At 46.4% G+C, this 17,986-nt stretch overlaps 1 protein-coding gene across 1 annotated transcript in view; it reads right to left on the bottom strand.

Annotated features, from left to right (window-relative positions):
- The window catches only part of BRMS1 (BRMS1 transcriptional repressor and anoikis regulator), a 77,871-nt gene that overhangs the window by 22,343 nt on the left and 37,542 nt on the right, over positions 1 to 17,986 (bottom strand). The window contains exons 6-7 of the mRNA XM_068261108.1: positions 17,399 to 17,495; positions 7,715 to 7,807 (exon numbers count right to left, since the gene is read on the bottom strand). Coding sequence (XP_068117209.1) covers positions 7,715 to 7,807; positions 17,399 to 17,495 — 190 coding nt within the window. The remainder of the gene's footprint in view (positions 1 to 7,714; positions 7,808 to 17,398; positions 17,496 to 17,986) is intronic.

Below are 17,986 nucleotides of genomic sequence, written 5' to 3'. Positions count from 1 at the left end.
TGAATGCCTGCAACAGTACTTATTGAGTGAATGCCTGCAACAGTACTTATTGAGTGAATGCCTGCAACAGTACTTATTGAGTGAATGCCTGCAACAGTACTTATTGAGTGAATGCCTGCAACAGTACTTATTGAGTGAATGCCTGCAACAGTACTTATTGAGTGAATGCCTGCAACAGTACTTATTGAGTGAATGCCTGCAACAGTACTTATTGAGTGAATGCCTGCAACAGTACTTATTGAGTGAATGCCTGCAACAGTACTTATTGAGTGAATGCCTGCAACAGTACTTATTGAGTGAATGCCTGCAACAGTACTTATTGAGTGAATGCCTGCAACAGTACTTATTGAGCGAATGCCTGCAACAGTACTTATTGAGCGAGTTTTGACAGCTGGGGAGAAAGCTGGGCTCAACGACTGAGTGGCAAGTGCACAGAGGACTTCAGACTTGTACACCCGCTAGATGGTTCTCGGTAAAGACGGGCAGGTGGGACCACCTCTGCCAATCTAGTTACGTAAAGTGTACCTGAGGCGACATGAGACATGATGAGATACACATGTGTATGTACAGTGCCAAGTATACAAATAACTAGGATGTGTTTTTTTTTTCTTCTTTCTGTCCCTGAAAGAGCTAACCAGTCAGGTATGCCAGTAACAGTTTCTCTCCAGATGGGACCTACAACTTAACAGTGCAGGGCACAGATATAAAAAAAGGTCAACAGTCTATATATTTTAGCTCTGGGACACTGAGACTGTGTGAAAGACTATCACTCATATGAGGCAAAAAAAGGAGGAGGATAGATACAATTGTTAAAGCGGATCCGAGATGAAAAACTAACTATAACAAGTAACTTGTCTATATATCTTATCTAAAGCTTAGATAGTTTACACAGCAAATCTAGCTGCAAACAGCTTTAATAGAATATGATTATTTCTTCCTGTGATACAATGACAGCAGCCATGTTGTTTGTAAACATTACACAGAGGCAGGCTTATCTGCATCTTGAGCAAAAAAACCTAATCCCCCTCCTCCTCCCTCCTCCCCATCTGAAATCTCTGGCTTGTAACACCTCCCTCTCCTCCTGCCCAGACTGAGCTCCCATGAGCCCTTGCTACTGTCTGAAAGTGCCTTGGCTCTTTGAAAGCCTGTGGGCGTGGCTTGTTTAGTTTATAGGGAATTAAGTATTAAAACAAAAACTAAAAAGTATTTGGGTTGAGGAATGCCCTATACACAATAGGAAAGGAACACAATTATGCAATGTGTAAAAGTTCATCTTGGATCCACTTTAATCTCATCAGTTTATTTTCACCTTGGGTTTCCTTTAAAGTGGACCTGAACTCTCGCACAGGACAGAAGGAAAACATAGAGAAATGCACCGTATGTATTTTGAGAGTTTAGCCTGTTTATTTCCCCCTCATTTGTGTCTAATCACAAGTTGATTGTGATTGTAATTTGACCTCTCCCCTGTGTCACATGACTGTCATGGCAGATAAGCTCATTTGAAAGCACAGGCTATTAATATGTCTGCTTCCATGAATCAGGAAGTAGACAGTGCAGATTTATTTTAGGATTTGTATCAGCTGTAACAAAGAAAACCCTGTTAGAACTTACCGGTAGCGGTATTTCAACGAATCCTCCAGGATGGCTAAAACATGAGAGGAAGCCTGCTCCACCCCAAAGGAAACACCCCCACAATTATTCAATTAGACAGACCATATAGGTCCTCCTCTGCCATAGTCCCTCAGTAAATATAGAGTACAACCTAGGAGGACCCCATAAAGTAAGAATACTACTACCATATGTATGCATAATAATTAATCTAATATCTCCCAAGATAGGGAGGGAACTAAGGTAGCCATCCTGGAGGATTCGTTGAAATACCGCTACCGGTAAGTTCTAACAGGGTTTTAACAACTCATCCTCCAGGATGGCTAAAACATGAGAGACCAACGAGAAGTCTAATAAAGTTACCTTAGGGAGGGATGATGTTTTGTAGAACTTTTCTCCCAAAAGATAAGTCTTGAGCTGATAGTAGGTCGACTCTATAATGCTTCACAAAAGTCTGATGACTAGACCAGGTTGCCGCTTTACAGATCTGTTCTAAAGAGGCCCCTGATCTTTCAGCCCAGGAGGTAGCCAGGGATCTGGTAGAATGTGCATTCACAGCTTGGGGAATAGACTGTCCTGCCTTGGCATAGGCTAAGGTGATAACCTCTCTAATCCACCTCGCTATAGTACTTTTTGAAACTTGTAACCCTTTCCTTGACCCTGCGAAAGCTACAAACAAGTGATTAGATCTTCTGAAAGGCTTTGAGGCTTCCAGATAGGACAGTAGAATTCTCCTGACATCCAACTTGTTAAATTTTCCCTCTTTTTCATTGGAAGGAGGATCACAAAAGGATGGAATAATAATATCTTGAGATCTATGAAAGGCCGAAGATACTTTAGGGAGGTACGTAGGATCTGTTCTAAAGACTATTCTATCGGGAAACACAGTCATGTATGGGTCCTTTATTGAAAGGGCCTGAATGTACCCAACCCTACGTGCTGACGTTATGGCGACTAAGAAAGCCGCCTTTAGAGTTAGCCATTTTATCGAAATTGAGTTGAGGGGCTCAAAAGGAGACTCAGTTAAATAATTCAAAACCAAACTTACCGGTAAGTCCCAGGGAGGAAATAATTTTGACGGGATTGGTCTCGATCTGGATACTGCTTTTAGAAAATCAATAACTGCCTGTTCCTTGGCTAATTTGAAATTAAGAAAAAAGGATAGAGCCGCAACCTGGACTCTTAATGTGCTAGTGGCTAGTCCTAGTTCAACACCATCTTGTAAAAATTCCAAGATACTCGGTATTGTAGTTTCTTTTATGCTTTTTCTTTTCTTCCAAGAAGCAAATACCCTCCAAACTTTACAATAAATTTTACGTGTCGTCAACTTAGGACAATTGACTAACGTAGAAATAACTCTTTTGGAGAATCCTCTTAACTTCAGAAATTCCCCTTCAAGAGCCAGGCCGCTAGGGCAAATTTCTGAGGGTTCGGGTGCAAAGTCTCGGCTTGAGACAAAAGGTCCACCCTGGGAGGTAGAAACAAAGGTCCCTGTATAGAGAGTTGAAGTATTTTCGAAAACCATACTCTCCTCGGCCAGTGGGGGGCCACAAAAACTACTAGAGCTGTCTCCCGCTCTATTTTCCACAGGGCTTTCGCTATCAAGTTGAAGGGAGGAAATGCATATAGAAGGTCCTTCGGCCATGGTACCGCTAGAGCATCCAGGTGTGCAAGGTTGGACGAGGGATGAAGTAAAAAGAACGTTTTGACTTTTGCGTTCTGTGGTGACGCGAACAGATCCACTGTCGGCTGTCCCCACTGAGTTACTATCAGGTCGAATACCTGTTTGTTGAGAGACCATTCCGCTTCCGTGCATGGCTCTCTGCTTAGTCGATCTGCTAAAATATTTAGAGAGCCCTTTATATGCACCGCCGAGATCGTTTGCAGATTTATTTCTGCTATCTGTAAAATTTGTAGCGCTAAATCCCTTAGATCTTTTGACCTCGTCCCTCCTTGCTTTTGAATGTAAGATACGGTTACCATATTGTCTGATAACACGGTTACATGGCAATTTTGTATGATCGGGAGAAATCTGAGCAGTGCCAATTTTACTGCCAGGAGCTCCCTGAAGTTGGAAGATTTGACTTGAATATCTGGAGTCCATTGTCCCTGAGCTTGGACATGCTCTAGATGGGCTCCCCAGCCATCTAGACTGGCGTCCGTATATATCCTCTTCTGAACTGGCGGATTCCATAAGTGACCCTGATTGAGGTTCGTGACCTCCTCCCACCAAAGGAGGGATGAGATCACACAGGGTGGAAGCGAATAGGACTGATCCAGACTCTCCCTGGATTTGTCCCAAACTGTTAGGAACCATTCCTGAAGAATGCGGGAATGAAATTGTGCCCAGATTACCCCCGGGATCGTTGAAGTCATCAAGCCTAACAAAGAAAGAGTCTCCCTCAGGGATACTCTTGGCTGTGCTCTGAAGTCCCGTACTCTGAGAATCAGGCTTAGTTGCTTGTCTTCCGGTAACAGAAAAATTTTGTTTATTGAATCCACCCAAAAACCCAGAAACTTCACTTTCTGGGTTGGGATCAACATTGACTTGTCGTAATTCACAAGCCAACCCAGCTGGGAGAGATAATGGATTGTTAGATCTATATGGCTTAAAAGAGTCTGCGTGGAGTCTGCTATCATTAGCAGATCGTCCAAATATGGAATTATTTGGATCTTCTGCAGATGCAAAAAAGATGTTATTTCTGCCATAATTTTCGTAAATATGCGAGGAGCCGAAGAGATCCCAAAGGGAAGGGCTCGGTACTGGTAGTGGTGGATTGTATCCCCCACTCTTACCGCAAATCTCAGGTAGCGTTGATATGCCGGGTGTATCGGTACATGTAGATATGCATCCTGGATATCTAAAGTCGCCATAAAGGCTTCTTTTGGGATCAGATTCCTTATTGAAAAGATGTTCTCCATTCGGAACTTCTTTTCCTGAATGAACGGATTCAATTGTTTGAGATTTAAAATCATTCTGTATTTGCCGGAAGGTTTGCGTATCATGAAAATTCTGGAGTAAAAACCCCTTCTGTATTGGGTAGCCGGAACCCGGGTAATCACATTCTGCTGCAGGAGTGTACTTATTGAGTCTAGCAGAGCAGATGCTTTTTCCCGGTCCTTGGATAGACCCGTAAGGACAAAGTTTTGGGGAGGACGGGAGGAGAATTCGATTTTGTAACCTGTTTTCAGCAGGTCCAAAATAAACTCGTTTGTGGTAATATTTGTCCACACGTGGCTGAATGATAGGAGTCTCCCCCCGACCTGTTCCCTGTCACTTATTTTCTCTTGGATTTGAGGTGGCTGGTTTGTTAAAGAGAAAGGGAGTTTTTGATTTTGAGGAGTTATATGTCCATCTCTTTTTCTGGGGCTGCGATTTCGCCTCCCTCTGGTTAAACTGTCTTTTGCCTTGAAAGTTTTTACGAAAAGGCTGTTTCTTTCTCTTGTCTGGAAACTTTTTGCCTTTACCAGACGATCTCTCCAGGATATCTTCTAATCCTTTGCCAAATAATAGATCTCCCTCAAACTTCATTGCACATAGTTTTTGTTTAGATACTATGTCACCTTCCCATATATTTAGCCATAGGGCCCGTCTAGCTGTATTGATTAATGCTAGAGCTCTGGCTGCTGATTTTAGGGATTCAGTAGCAGCGTCCGCTAGGAACGCCACCGATCGTGCGATCACCGGAAAAGATTCTAGGATAGTAGCATGAGGCGTACCATCCACTAAATGTTTATTAAGCCCTGCTAGCCACTTATTTAAGTTGCGGGATAGACAAATAGCTGAGATTGCCGGCTTAAAAGAGAAGGAAATAGATTCCCATGCCCTTTTTAATAAATTTTCAGCTTTTTTGTCTATAGGGTTTTTCAGGACCCCTGCGTCCTCAAAAGACAAATCAGTATTCTTAGAATACTGCGATAAAGCAGCATCCAGTCTAGGACATTTCTCCCATAAGGCGATATCTTCCTCTTTAAAGGGAAATCTGCGTTTAAAAGACCTGGGAATATACAGCCTTTTTTCCGGGTCCTCCCACTGCGATAATATAACTTTTTGAATAGCTGGATGGACCGGAAAGGTTCTACCTTCTGAACTCTCCAACCCAGAATATATATCATCTCTTGCAGATGAGGAGGCTACTGGCTCTGCCAGTTGTTCCGCCTCATAAACTGCTTTAAGTAACTCTTGACGTTTCCTCAGCGTTAAAAAGGTATTTGGATAATTTTTTTGGAACGTCTTCTGGGTCAGAATCAGGCCCACTCCTCTCTTGCCCCTCCTTTAAGGAGTCAGCGGAAGAAGAAACCGCATAATCCTGAGGGTTGGGGACCGATGGGTTCCCTCCCCCCCCCAGATTAGCCGGAATGTCTAGAGGAGGAGCGGGAGAGGGCTGAACACCTGACGGAACAGGTAGAGTCGGCACCAAGGGTGGGGTTAATTGAGGTACAGCCCACTGAGCCGGAGAAGACATGACTGATCTAAATGTCTTAAATGTGGAGGAAAATTCCTTGCGCACGGATTCCATAAAGTTCATCATAACTACCGAAGGGTCTGGAGGTTTAGGGGTAGATGAAGACTTTATACATTTTTCACACTGTGATTTAGTCCAAGATTTTGGCATTTTTATATTACAATATTTGCAGCGCCTGGACTAGTCAACAGACTTCTGAGGTTGGCCAGGGTCCTCAGGTATTGAAGAGGAAGTCTGTAAAAACACAATGGAGAACAATATTCCTATAAGCCCTGTGATAGCTAAATCTTACATGCAGATTACACAGGAAAATATAGGATAAACCTTGCCCAGCGACCCCCACAGAAAATACAGCAGTTTTCTTTGTGGACAGACTTTTGGCAATGTCTTCCCAAAACCCTGTCTTCCCAAAACCCAAAAGTCTGTCCACTCTCACCTGTCTTGCCGCTTGTGTGGTAGCGTCCGGAGGTCCGCTGGGCTCAGAGGGTAAGGCGTCTGACTGCTCCATGCCTTCCTCTGCAAGCACTGACCGGCATGTAATGGCGCCGGGAACGCTGAATAACTTCCGCCTTATGCGGAATCAGCCGTGCGTCATCACGCTGCCTCCTCCCTCCGTGCACAGTTAAAGTCTCGCGGGATCTCGCGCGGTCACCTTAGGCGACTCACTCTGCCCGCAGACACGGCCGGCATCAGACCTCCATCCGTGCCGCCACCACCCATGGACGCACGAGCTCTCTCTGCTACACCACAAGCGAGAAGAGCTCAACACGCAGTTCTGTCCGCTGGAGGGGGAAGGAGGCTTGAAAAGAAAACGTAGGAGACAGGTACTATACTGCCTCAGAGGGTGTCCTTCAGGTGTAGGAAACACACTAAAACTGAGGGACTATGGCAGAGGAGGACCTATATGGTCTGTCTAATTGAATAATTGTGGGGGTGTTTCCTTTGGGGTGGAGCAGGCTTCCTCTCATGTTTTAGCCATCCTGGAGGATGAGTTGTTAAATGTTTTTTGTTTAAAGTTTATTATGCTGTTGTGTATCTTTTATAGCAGAGAGGAAGTTCTGAGTTCAGGTCCACCTTAAAGGAGTTGTCAGGGATTTTTATAGAAAATAACCGCTACTTACTGGGGCTTCCTCCAGCCCCAAGCTCCCAGGACCTCCCTCGCCGCAGCTCTGCCTTCAGCCGTTCGCCGGAGCTCTGACCCGGTCCCCGGCGATGACGTCAGAGCGACCTGGAGGTCGCTCTGTACTGCGCCTGCGCGAGCGGCGCTGTCAATCACCGCCACATGGGCCGGAACGGACTGCGCAGGCGGCGTAGTTCTGCGCCTGCGCAGTCCACTCTGGCCCACGTGGCGGTGATTGATAGTGCCGCTCGCGCAGGCGCAGTACAGAGCGACCTGGAGGTCGCTCTGACGTCATCGCTGGGGACCGGGTCGGAGCTCCGGCGACCGGCTGAAGGCAGAGCTGCGGCGAGGGAGGTCCTGGGAGCTTGGGGCTGGAGGAAGCCCCAGTAAGTAGCGGTTATTTTCTATAAAAATCCCTGACAACTCCTTTAAGATTTAAGTCCAATTCCAGGAATTTTACTTTTGTTGACAAGATCCTATTTAGTTATTTGGCACACAAGAGGCACATATAAAAGGATACCGGAAACCAACGGAACTCTCCTCTTCTTCTCAGAGCGGAATGGATCCCATTTTTTGCGACTTCGCTTAGATCTTAATTCTTCATCCCACCACTCTGTAGAATAAAAAAGGTGTTAGAACAAAGCAATACCATCGGAGAAACCATACATAATCTCACTAGTGAGCAATAAGTCAATTTCACTGTAGACTGCAAATAATTACTGTATCTTAATGGCAGGCGTGCTTGCTGCTGTGCTGTACCCACTGCTTCTCTGTTAAAGGACACCTGAACTGATCTGCATGCATCTTGCTTGGCTGTCCTGCTGATCCTCTGCCTCTAATACAGATGTTTCTGACTGAACTCTGACTTAGGGCCAGTTCACACTTGTTAAAGGGAACCAGAGACATTGGGGGAAAGCTGTTATACATACCTGGGGCTTCCTCCAGCCCCATACGCACGGATCGCTCCCACGCCGCCATCCTCCGCTGCCTGGATCCGCCGGTACTGGGTCCCGTCATTACCGCCAGTTGACCGGCAGATGCGGCAAATTGTCCGCATCACAGGGGGCTCCCTCCATATAAGTACGCGTGAGGCTGCATACTGCGCAGCCGCATGCGTACGGATATGGAGGGAGCCCCTGTGATGCGGACAATTGGCCGTGTCCGCCGGAAGTGACGGGACCCAGTACCGGCGATAGAGGAAGCGGAAGATGGCGGCGTGGGAGCGATCCAGGCTTATGGGGCTGGAAGAAGCCCCAGGTATGTATAAAAGCTTTTTGTATTTTTAATGAAGGTTCCTCTCCGGTTCCCTTTAAAATGTGCCCATCTGGTCCAGGGGCCCTGGTGCAGTCACATTCTCTACATCCCCTATTGCTATGTCACTGGTAATACAGTTATTAACCAGAACTCAGGCATCCGGAAGTCTCAACTAAAGGCATGCCAGGCGGGGGAGAATGGGGGCATTCCTATACTATTTGCAAAGTGGGTGCGCAGCGCAAATTGCCTACGGATCAACCGGGTCTGGTCGTCTTCTCTCCTGTGGATCCCAGTGGCTTTTCCCGCTTCCTCCTACAGCTCCCCAACGTGTCACCTGCCCTGGATCGGGTCATGCGAAGAGTCGGAGCTGTGGATGGAGGAAGCTGCAAAGTCCCTGGGAGCTACAAGAGAGGAGAAGACCAGACCCAGTTGATGTGTGAGTGATTTATGCTGCGCAACCCCTCTGCCTGTCATTCGAGGGGAGAAGGGGAGGTTTTCAAGCAACCGCCAAGAACACATATCCGGCATCAGGCTGTCTGTGCTGGATAAATGAGAGTCTACTGTATACAAAACAACAGTTTGCTGGATGTACAGCACATTAGATGGGCATCAATTGTAATACGGTGTTCTCCCCAGGCTCTTTTAGCTGGGTGCTCCACCCGGCTAGTTTTGGTGAGCACCCGGCTGTCATCGGCTCACCTCCTACTTGCATTCCCTAATATTGCCCCACCCGGCTACTTTTTTATGCCACCCGGCTGTAAAAGATTTCTGGGGAGAACACTGGTAATAATGCCAACGATACAACTGCAAAAAAGAATAAAGTGACCACTCATTTCACAATACAGAACACGATAATCACTGTACAGAGAAAACAAAACCCCAGGGTGACTAATAGTGCAGTGGCGCAGAGGAACACAGTCCCCGAGATATCAGTGCATGACCACCGCTCTCAAGGGAAATAGTATACCGGAAAGTGGAGTCCTCCGTTCCTCTTCCACTCTGCACTGTACGCCAATCTGCCAGTACACTGCTATATTCATACATCTTTTGTTTACTTCCCTGTATCATATTGCATTATTAGGAGGCAGGGGCTTTCATGTACATCTTATTACACAATTGTGCATTTGTTTAGTAGCTCATTTCACAGGTTCATGTGTATTTGCTGCAGCATAACACCTTCCAGCCCTACATGGAGACATTGGCCTCAATTCACTAAGATCATGCTGGAGATAATAAAGCAAGAGAAAACTTACCTCCACACGTGAGAGAGTTATCTTACTTCTTCATTCCTTAAGTTACCTCTCCTGTAGTTAATTTACCTCCTCTGCAGTTAATTTACCTCCTCTGTAGTTAATTTACCTCCTCTGTAGTTATTTACACATGCAGCTAATTAACAGCTTGTCTTTAACTCTGGAGTTATTTTAAGGATTGGAGAGTTAATTTAAAGACAGAAGAGTTAACTTTAGGTTTGCCTGAGGTAAAATGTTTCCTGAATACTACATGCCTTATCACCATGGTAACAACTCTAGAAGAGTTATTAAAGACAGGAGATAAGTTTAGTGAATTGAGGCCATTGGGTAGAACTCTTGTTTCTTTACAGCATAACATACTGTCTGCACATCTCAGGCACATATTATTTTATGTCATTAATGCTTCTTGATTTTTGCACTCATCATTGTTTCATATTCGGGGGCTCTCTGTTTTAATGCAGTCAATTTTATTATTGCCATTATTACAACTGATGGAGCGATGGTCATGTGTTGGGAGAACTTCTGGAGAAGCATGTGATTTGTTTGATCAGCTGATAGATTTGGAAAGCTCTGATTTGCTGTAATCTCATCCAGCTTTAGCACATGATCATGACTAGCAAATCAGAGACTTGCACATCTATCACCTGTCAACCTGATCACTGGCTTCTCCTGACCATCACTATCTAACATATCATTGATTTCCGTATTAACCCTTGCTGTTGGCAATGTCAACTTCACAATGTGATTTATTTTTTGAATAAGATTTATTATAGTTTGGAATCAGGCTGGTTTCACAGTGGGACGTGACAGGCGCACGTTAGTGCAGCCTGTAACGCAGCCCACCGCACAGCAATGAAAAATCAATGGGCTGTTCACAGTGCCCACGTTGCGTTACAGTGTAACGCTGCGCCATAATATAACGTACTGCATGCAGTACTTTGTAAGCGGCAGAGCCACGTTAGACTGTTTGCACGTGCTCAGTAACGTTGGGGAGGAGCGGAGAGCGGCCAGGCACATGGCTAATTAATATTCACTGCACTCAGTGACGTGCAGTGTTTACTTCCTGGAGCGGCCGCTCTGTGCGGCGATTGGCCGGCGGGATCACGTGTTGCTGCATGCGTCCAAGAGTACGCATCACGGACTCCAGAGTGAGCTGCACAACGCGGCTCACTCCGACGTCCAAAGCAGGGAGCACCAGGAGTTGCGTTAGGGGCACGTTATGCGACCATAACGTCCCCTAAAACGCAATGTCCTGGTGTGAAACCAGCCTTAAGGCATGGGATTTTACATTTATTTTGCTTCATGCTATGATTTGGAGAAGATCTGCCTGCAAATATATAAATATCTAGGCTACTGCATCAATCCTACCTAGACCCCATAAAATCAACCCAAGTAGATCTTCCCTCTGCTCTTGAGGTTGTAATTCTGAGGGTACAACCTACCCCACGTGGTGGACTTGTCTAGTGGTCTCTGAATTTTGGTCCAGACTGACTAGAAATATTGCTAACCTTTTTTTTCTTTTAGGTTTTAACCCCCCCCCCCCCACACACACACACACACATTTAAGAACCCACAATACTTATATTGCCTCCCAGTGGCTGAAGCCCTCCTTATCATTTGTCTGTTTTGGAGAATAGAATAGACCATATTATGATCTGTGAAAGTCTTAATGCCCTCATTCAAGACACTATGGACCAGTTCACCACCATCTGGGAACCATGGACTGATCTAAGAGGAGGCCTTAGCCGTCAGTCAGTTCTTGATGAATAATTGCTTCTTTATTGTCCCCCTGTTGGACGGGAGGGTCATTTTCATTATCGCCATTTTATGTACTGTTTGATACTACATTCTACATGTTCTGAGGGGTTAGGCTTTTGGCTTGTATGTTCTCTTTTGCTTATGTCAATAAAATATTTAGAAACGAAAATGCAGTCATTTAACTTCTTTATTTACAGCATTCTGAGCAGCCTCAATCTCCATTCCAATGTCCCATACAGCTTCAGCAGGGAGAGAGGAGAGAAGTGCAGTTACAGCGCAGCCCGAGTGGTGGTGGTGGGGGGGGGGGGGGGGACAGGCAGGTTCTCTACATATGCTGTATATAGCCTTTCAAGGCCTCTTTCTTCTTCTTTTTTCTTTGAACCGTTTAGTATCTGATTCACCTAATATTAGGTACATGCTACCAGGGTTATGCCAGTAGCCTAATTTTCGACAAACTGCCTCTTTAAAGATCAATCAGAAGAAACATGAAGAGAACCAGCCTCAGCAAAATTACTGCAGTCTTTTGTGAACTAATATTTCCTGGTTTTAAAACACATACTAACAGTGCTTTTATTAATCTTTCTGTAAAAGCTACTGTGAATTGGATTGTCATAGTGAAAAGGGTTTAATTGGACCACATCCCTCTAGGACTTCCCTAAATCCAGGCTATATAATGTCACTGAGGAAATTAGCAGTTCTGTTTATTATTCCTTTTGCAAGTATCACTTCCACATGTAAAAGAAACATCCACACGTAGAGATGGTAGTCTGCCTCAGCATGGGGTCAGCATGGCAAACATTCTTCCAAGACGCCCAGTGTGACCTCTGACCTGAAATCAGCAACCATTCCTATCCACAAGGCAATAAGAACAGTAGATGTATAGGGTCAGCACCAAATGCGCTTGCAGGAACAAGCTGTCTTGTAAGGATGGTCAATAAGATGCAAAAAAAAAAAAAAAAAAAAAAAGGATGATGCAGGATTGTGTAAATGATGTATGCAAATCAGGCTGAAAATGGACCAATCAAATCTCACGAAGGTTTCATTTCCTGCATTAACTGCATATTTCCTTTCCGTATTTCCTCCAAATTAAAGAGTTCAGAGCGGGGCACTATTGTGTCCGAAAACTTCAGAACTTTATTCCATTAGGCAAGTAGTAACAGAAAAAAGTGGTTGAACACAGCAGTTTCTCAAAGAACTCATGACCTTTTTGTTTTGTTTTGTTTTTTTGACAGGGGAGTCAAACTAATGACCTCATGCTTCACAGACAGGAGCAGTACCTCTGGACTTTCTCAGCTAATGGAATTTGGTTATAGGCACTGTCCTAAGCCATGAACACCGTGTAACTTCAATTTTCACCATGAGGAAAACCAGTCTGCGCTGGGTGCCAGCCGCATCTGCATCTTATTTAACCTCCTTGGCGGTAATCTTGAGCTAGGGTCGGGGCGGAAAACTGCAGCTCAGAGCGGTAATCCCGACCTGTGCTCGGGGTAGCCGCCGGAGGCTGTGTGCAGAGTATAGCGCGCAGCGGGCATACATACTTCCCAGGGGATCACCATTCTTCTTCCGCTCCTCCGAGGTTCTGCTTCCTCCCGAAGAGTCATGACGACAGCCAGCAATCTCACTTTAGAGTTGCAGCGCCACCTGGAGGATGGGCGGAAAACTGCAGCGCTGGAGCCAGGGAGGTGAGCGATTTCTGGAACTGCAGCAGATCTCCCTGGCAGCATGATTTTTTTTCCAGGTTTTAGGGTCTGAAAGGGTGCAAAAAACTGCACCGCTTCTAGACCCTAAAATCCAGAAAGAATCATAACGCCAATGGGTTTAAAGAATTTACATATTGTTACATACTGTAATTCCATCTCATTGACCATCCCTAGTGCCTGGTTGCTTGTCCTATGTTGTGCACTCCTTAGCAGGGCTGTTTCTTGGGCAGTGCGACCACCCTGGGTGCAGACCGGCAAGTAGGCAGAAGGACATAACTGCTAGGGAGCTGGTGACGTGTGGTGCAGCCAATTGGAAAAAGGTTACCAGCTTGATCATTGACCATCCCTAGTGCCTGGTTGCTTGTCCCATGTTGTGCACTCCTTAGCAGGGCTGTTTCTTGGGCAGTGCGACCACCCTGGGTGCAGACCGGCAAGTAGGCAGAAGGACATAACTGCTAGGGAGCTGGTGACGTGTGGTGCAGCCAATTGGAAAAAGGTTACCAGCTTGATCACCTTCCTTGAATCCTTCTAGGCTGCCTGCGTCAGACATCAAGTCATCATCACGTCACCACCGCGTGATGACACCCGATGTCCTGTAGCGGTACTGCAGGCTGTCAGTGTGCGGCGCCCATAGAGGAGTCGGCTTTCCAGGCTCTCTTCGCCAGTGTGTTTTCATGGTCCCTGCTTCCTCCTGGAAGAGCAGCTGTTCACTAGTAAGTAGGCAGATCTACTTGTTACCTGTGGCTGTGTGACTCTCCCTAAAGAGTAAGGGGTGGGGGGCACAATTTTTACATTCTCACCCTGGGTGCAATTTAGCCTAGAAACTGCCTTGCTCCTTAGCATACAATTTGATAATCCTCCAGCAAGAAAGTAGAGGAAGCAACAATCCACTGCCCCGACAATTTATTTTGCAACCCACACCAGGACAGGCAGTACTGTAAAGTTACCAGTGAGATACTGGCCTCCTACCCACAAGGCATCACTTCAAGAACCCCCAAAAGAGCCAGAGCCAAATCACCCAAAATGAAAAATAAAAACACCTGTCATTGGACTGGGAATTAAATAGGAATAACATTTGTAATTTATACCCAGTATCCTATTGGTTCATACAGCCTTCCTTATGGTCCGACACCCCCATATATAGTAGTGTCTTTCAGCGATTCAGCATGCCAGACCCCTTACAACACTGATGAATGAGCACACTGCATTGTCACTTACCCTGCCCGGCATGAGCTGCTCACCCACGTGCTGCCCCATCAACACCCCCAATCTAACAGTGCATGCCGCTTGGCTACGGCCGAGAAGCACATCTGTATGGTGCTTGTGAACAGAATCATCACCTAAATTATTTAACAATAAAGTAAACCTGTTATTTTGAGGTCCTACTTACACTTAATGCAGGTACGTGCCTACAGGCGCCGGAAGTGGAAGAAGGCGGCCTCCTCCCTGTCCCTGTGCAGAGATGCTGAGCTGTTATACTCCCTTCTAGTGGTGTAGGGCCGGCCAGTACGTTTGTGCCCCAGACAGCACACTCGCCTCCCCCACCCAGTCCCGCCGCTTGCCGCATAACAAAGAGGTGCACTGGCTTGCTTAATGTGCGGGTCCCAGTGACATGTCCGCTTACAGCACTTCGGCTCGGCCATACACTTATCCCCGGTGGTGTTCCCTTCTCTTCCTGCTCGCATCACTCGTGCCCGCTCCGCCCCTTCCCTTGCAAGCATGGCTGAGAGGAGGGACGGAGTGGGCAAGAGTATTGCGAACAGATGAGGAGAACACCAGCGGGGATAAGTGTATGGCTAAGCGGCGCTGCGCTGTAAGCAGACTTGTCACTGGGAGTTGGGACCCGCACAGTAAGCAATAATGTACAGTACTGTACTTGGAACGGCAGCCCCCAGGGTTGAAATCGGGCTCGCCTTCATGCTCGGCAGGACTCACTTCCCCACTCTAGGAAGCATCCCTGCCTTGCCTACCAAACAGGGATAGCGGGCAGTTGGTGGCAGGCAGATCTGCTTACTGAAATGTATTCATTCATGAATATAAAGTGCATAAACTTCATGTTTGCAACTGTATGCATTCTTATATATGCACATACTGGGGGTGGAAAGTGAGTGGTGAGTGGAGCGAATTGGATGCTTGGCTGTTTTGCGCATATACGTGCAAAACGGCTATCGGGCATCCAGTTCCCTGCACCCAGCCCTCACTCTCCTCCCTCAGTATGTGTGTATATGACTATGCATACTACACCTCTGCACTTCACTTTATACTTATGAATAAATACATTTCAGAAAAGCAGTGCCAGCTTGTTCCTCTCCTTGCTTCAAGGCCCAGAAGTCAGTAGCTACACCACTGCTCCCATCCTTCTAATGGACATGTCCCAGGCTCTGCTCCCTCTGATGCAGATATATGGTGCAGGCAGTGACACTCACCCTCCGTCCTGCTAGCCGCTGCATTGCACTGCAGAGCAGAGCTGCCACTTTCAAGATGGAGGGTAAGTGTCACTGCCTGCACCATACATCGCATCGGAGGGAGGGGAGCGGAACCTGGGGACATGTCCATTAGAAGAAGGGGAGTGCAGCACAGGGACCCAACTCCTTATGAGTGGAGGGAGGGTAGCCTAGGGGCCACTAGACTGCCAGCGATATCGGGGCCTCCCACCTGATGCCACTAACTGTCCTCAGTCTAATCCCTGGCTCATATCACTGACCTTAGGAGCTTGCAGCTTAATCCCTGCCTGACATCACTAAATCTCGGGTGCTTACAGTGTAATCCCGGTTTCAGATCACTGACCTAATGCTGGGTACACACGATGCGATTTCCTGCTCGATTGACTGGTCGATCGATTATTTCTGACATGTCCGATCGGGTCTCGATCGATACAGCGGTCGATTTTCTAATGCTAAGTGTGCAAAATCGACCGCTGTATCGATCTAGACCCGATCGGACATGTCAGAGATAATCGATCCCGTCGATCGAGCGGGAAATCGCATTGTGTGTACCCAGCATTAGGAGTAGGAATGGTCAATGAGATGCAAATAAATTGATGCAGCAAATTTTGTATGCAATATTATGCAGCTTGAAAATAAATCAATCAAACCCTGCTGAGGTAAAAATAGATTGGTCCATTTTCAAGCAGCAAACATTTGCATAAGATAAATTTGGGTAATACTGCATCAACTCAATTATTTGCATCTCACTGACCATCCCTACTTAGGGGCTTAAACCCTAATCCTTGTCTCATGTCACTATCGATGATATAAGTCAGTATCAGAATGCAAGATCCTAAAGACTGTTAGTGACATGAGGTTGAGATTAGAGTACAGAATGTTTTACTTGGGGTGTGGCCTGTGCTGAGGGGCGTGGTTTAGGGAGCCAGACCACCTGTCCCTACAGGCTCCTGAGTTGTAAATCCGGCCCTGACTTAATGTGTTGCGTTGAGTTGCATCGCATCACATTTAGTAAATGGGATGCAACACAACTCAATGCGTTAAAGTGTAAATAGGGCCTAAATGTAAAGAAAGTCACACACCTCCCTCAGATTTTCGAGAGGCTTTCCCTGTGCTCCTCGTGACCACCGATCCAGTGCTGGGACCTTCTGGTAGGTCGGGCTGTAATGCTTTCCCTGAATGAGCGCAACTGCACTCCGCAGGACACCTCGCACATGCACAGTAGCACAGAGTAGCTCCAGCTCATCAGGAACAGCCAATCCAAAGCGTCTCTGTGCCACTGCACAGGCGTCCTGCAGCCACGCTCCATCACAGATGAACGGATTGCCGCACACAGATTAACTGTATACAACACAGAACTTTGTAAAAGCACTAGAGGGTTGTGGGTAAGGACAGGCTCTGTTAAGAATCTAGTGTGTGTACAGCGGCCCTGACGTGAGATTTTGTACCGCTGAACCATCTCAGTGAAGCATGAGTGGCTTCACTGAGATGCAAGCATGGACCGTACTCGCAGATGAGGGGAACTACCACACTCGTACACGGAGGGAAGCGCAGCCACGGGAGCATGTCCGACAAGCTCTTGTTGGACATGTTCAGCGGGACCCTGTGCGCGTACAGTGGGGTGTTAGAAGATCAGGGAGGCCTCTTGATCATCCAGAGATTTCCCTCTAATCGGGTAAGCATCAATTCTTAAGCATTTTTTTTCCTTTGGCTACAGGTTAGCTTAAAACCCTACGATTCGACACTCCGTGTGACCTGGCGAATTACTGGATCACACATTCCATTTCTTCCCACTCACCTGAAGAGATATCGATGCTCTGCCGGTCCTCCTCCAGTCTCTGGATCCTCTCCAGGAGCTCACTCTGCATGCTGTCAAACAGCAGAACCTTCTCACTCTGTACACAAAGCACAGGAAACAGATTCATGGCTAATAAACACAAACCTGATGATATGAGGTTGATGATCATAAAAATCAAGCCAAACACACAGTGCGATGACACCTTTTTATGGTCCCAGAGCTTTTCTACCTTGGCTTTCCCACCCCTACAGGAGAGTAAAAAAAATGTTTTCTATGATTCAGAGGGGTTGATGCACAAAGCAGCTGTAATATTGCTGTGTACAGACAGCCCATGGTAATACTACAGTTACTACTGCCAGAAATATACAGCGAGTTACGCTAGAAATGCTCTAAAACTGTGTGCACTGCTATGGTAATGTACGTGTTACTGCAGCAATGCGCACATAACACAAGAGCCACAGGTTGTGCTAATAGCGTAACTCGCAGTACACTGCAGGCAGTAGTAACGGTAGTATTACCATGCGCTGTCTGTGCACAGCAGTATTAACGCTGCTTTGTGCATCATCCCGAAAATCCCAGGTATAAAAC

This window comes from Hyperolius riggenbachi, chromosome 11 (assembly GCF_040937935.1).
Source record: "Hyperolius riggenbachi isolate aHypRig1 chromosome 11, aHypRig1.pri, whole genome shotgun sequence".
Taxonomy (NCBI): Eukaryota; Metazoa; Chordata; class Amphibia; order Anura; family Hyperoliidae; genus Hyperolius; species Hyperolius riggenbachi.
The sequence above is the reverse complement of the archived record's forward strand: the minus strand, read 5'-3'. Positions and strand labels throughout refer to the sequence as shown.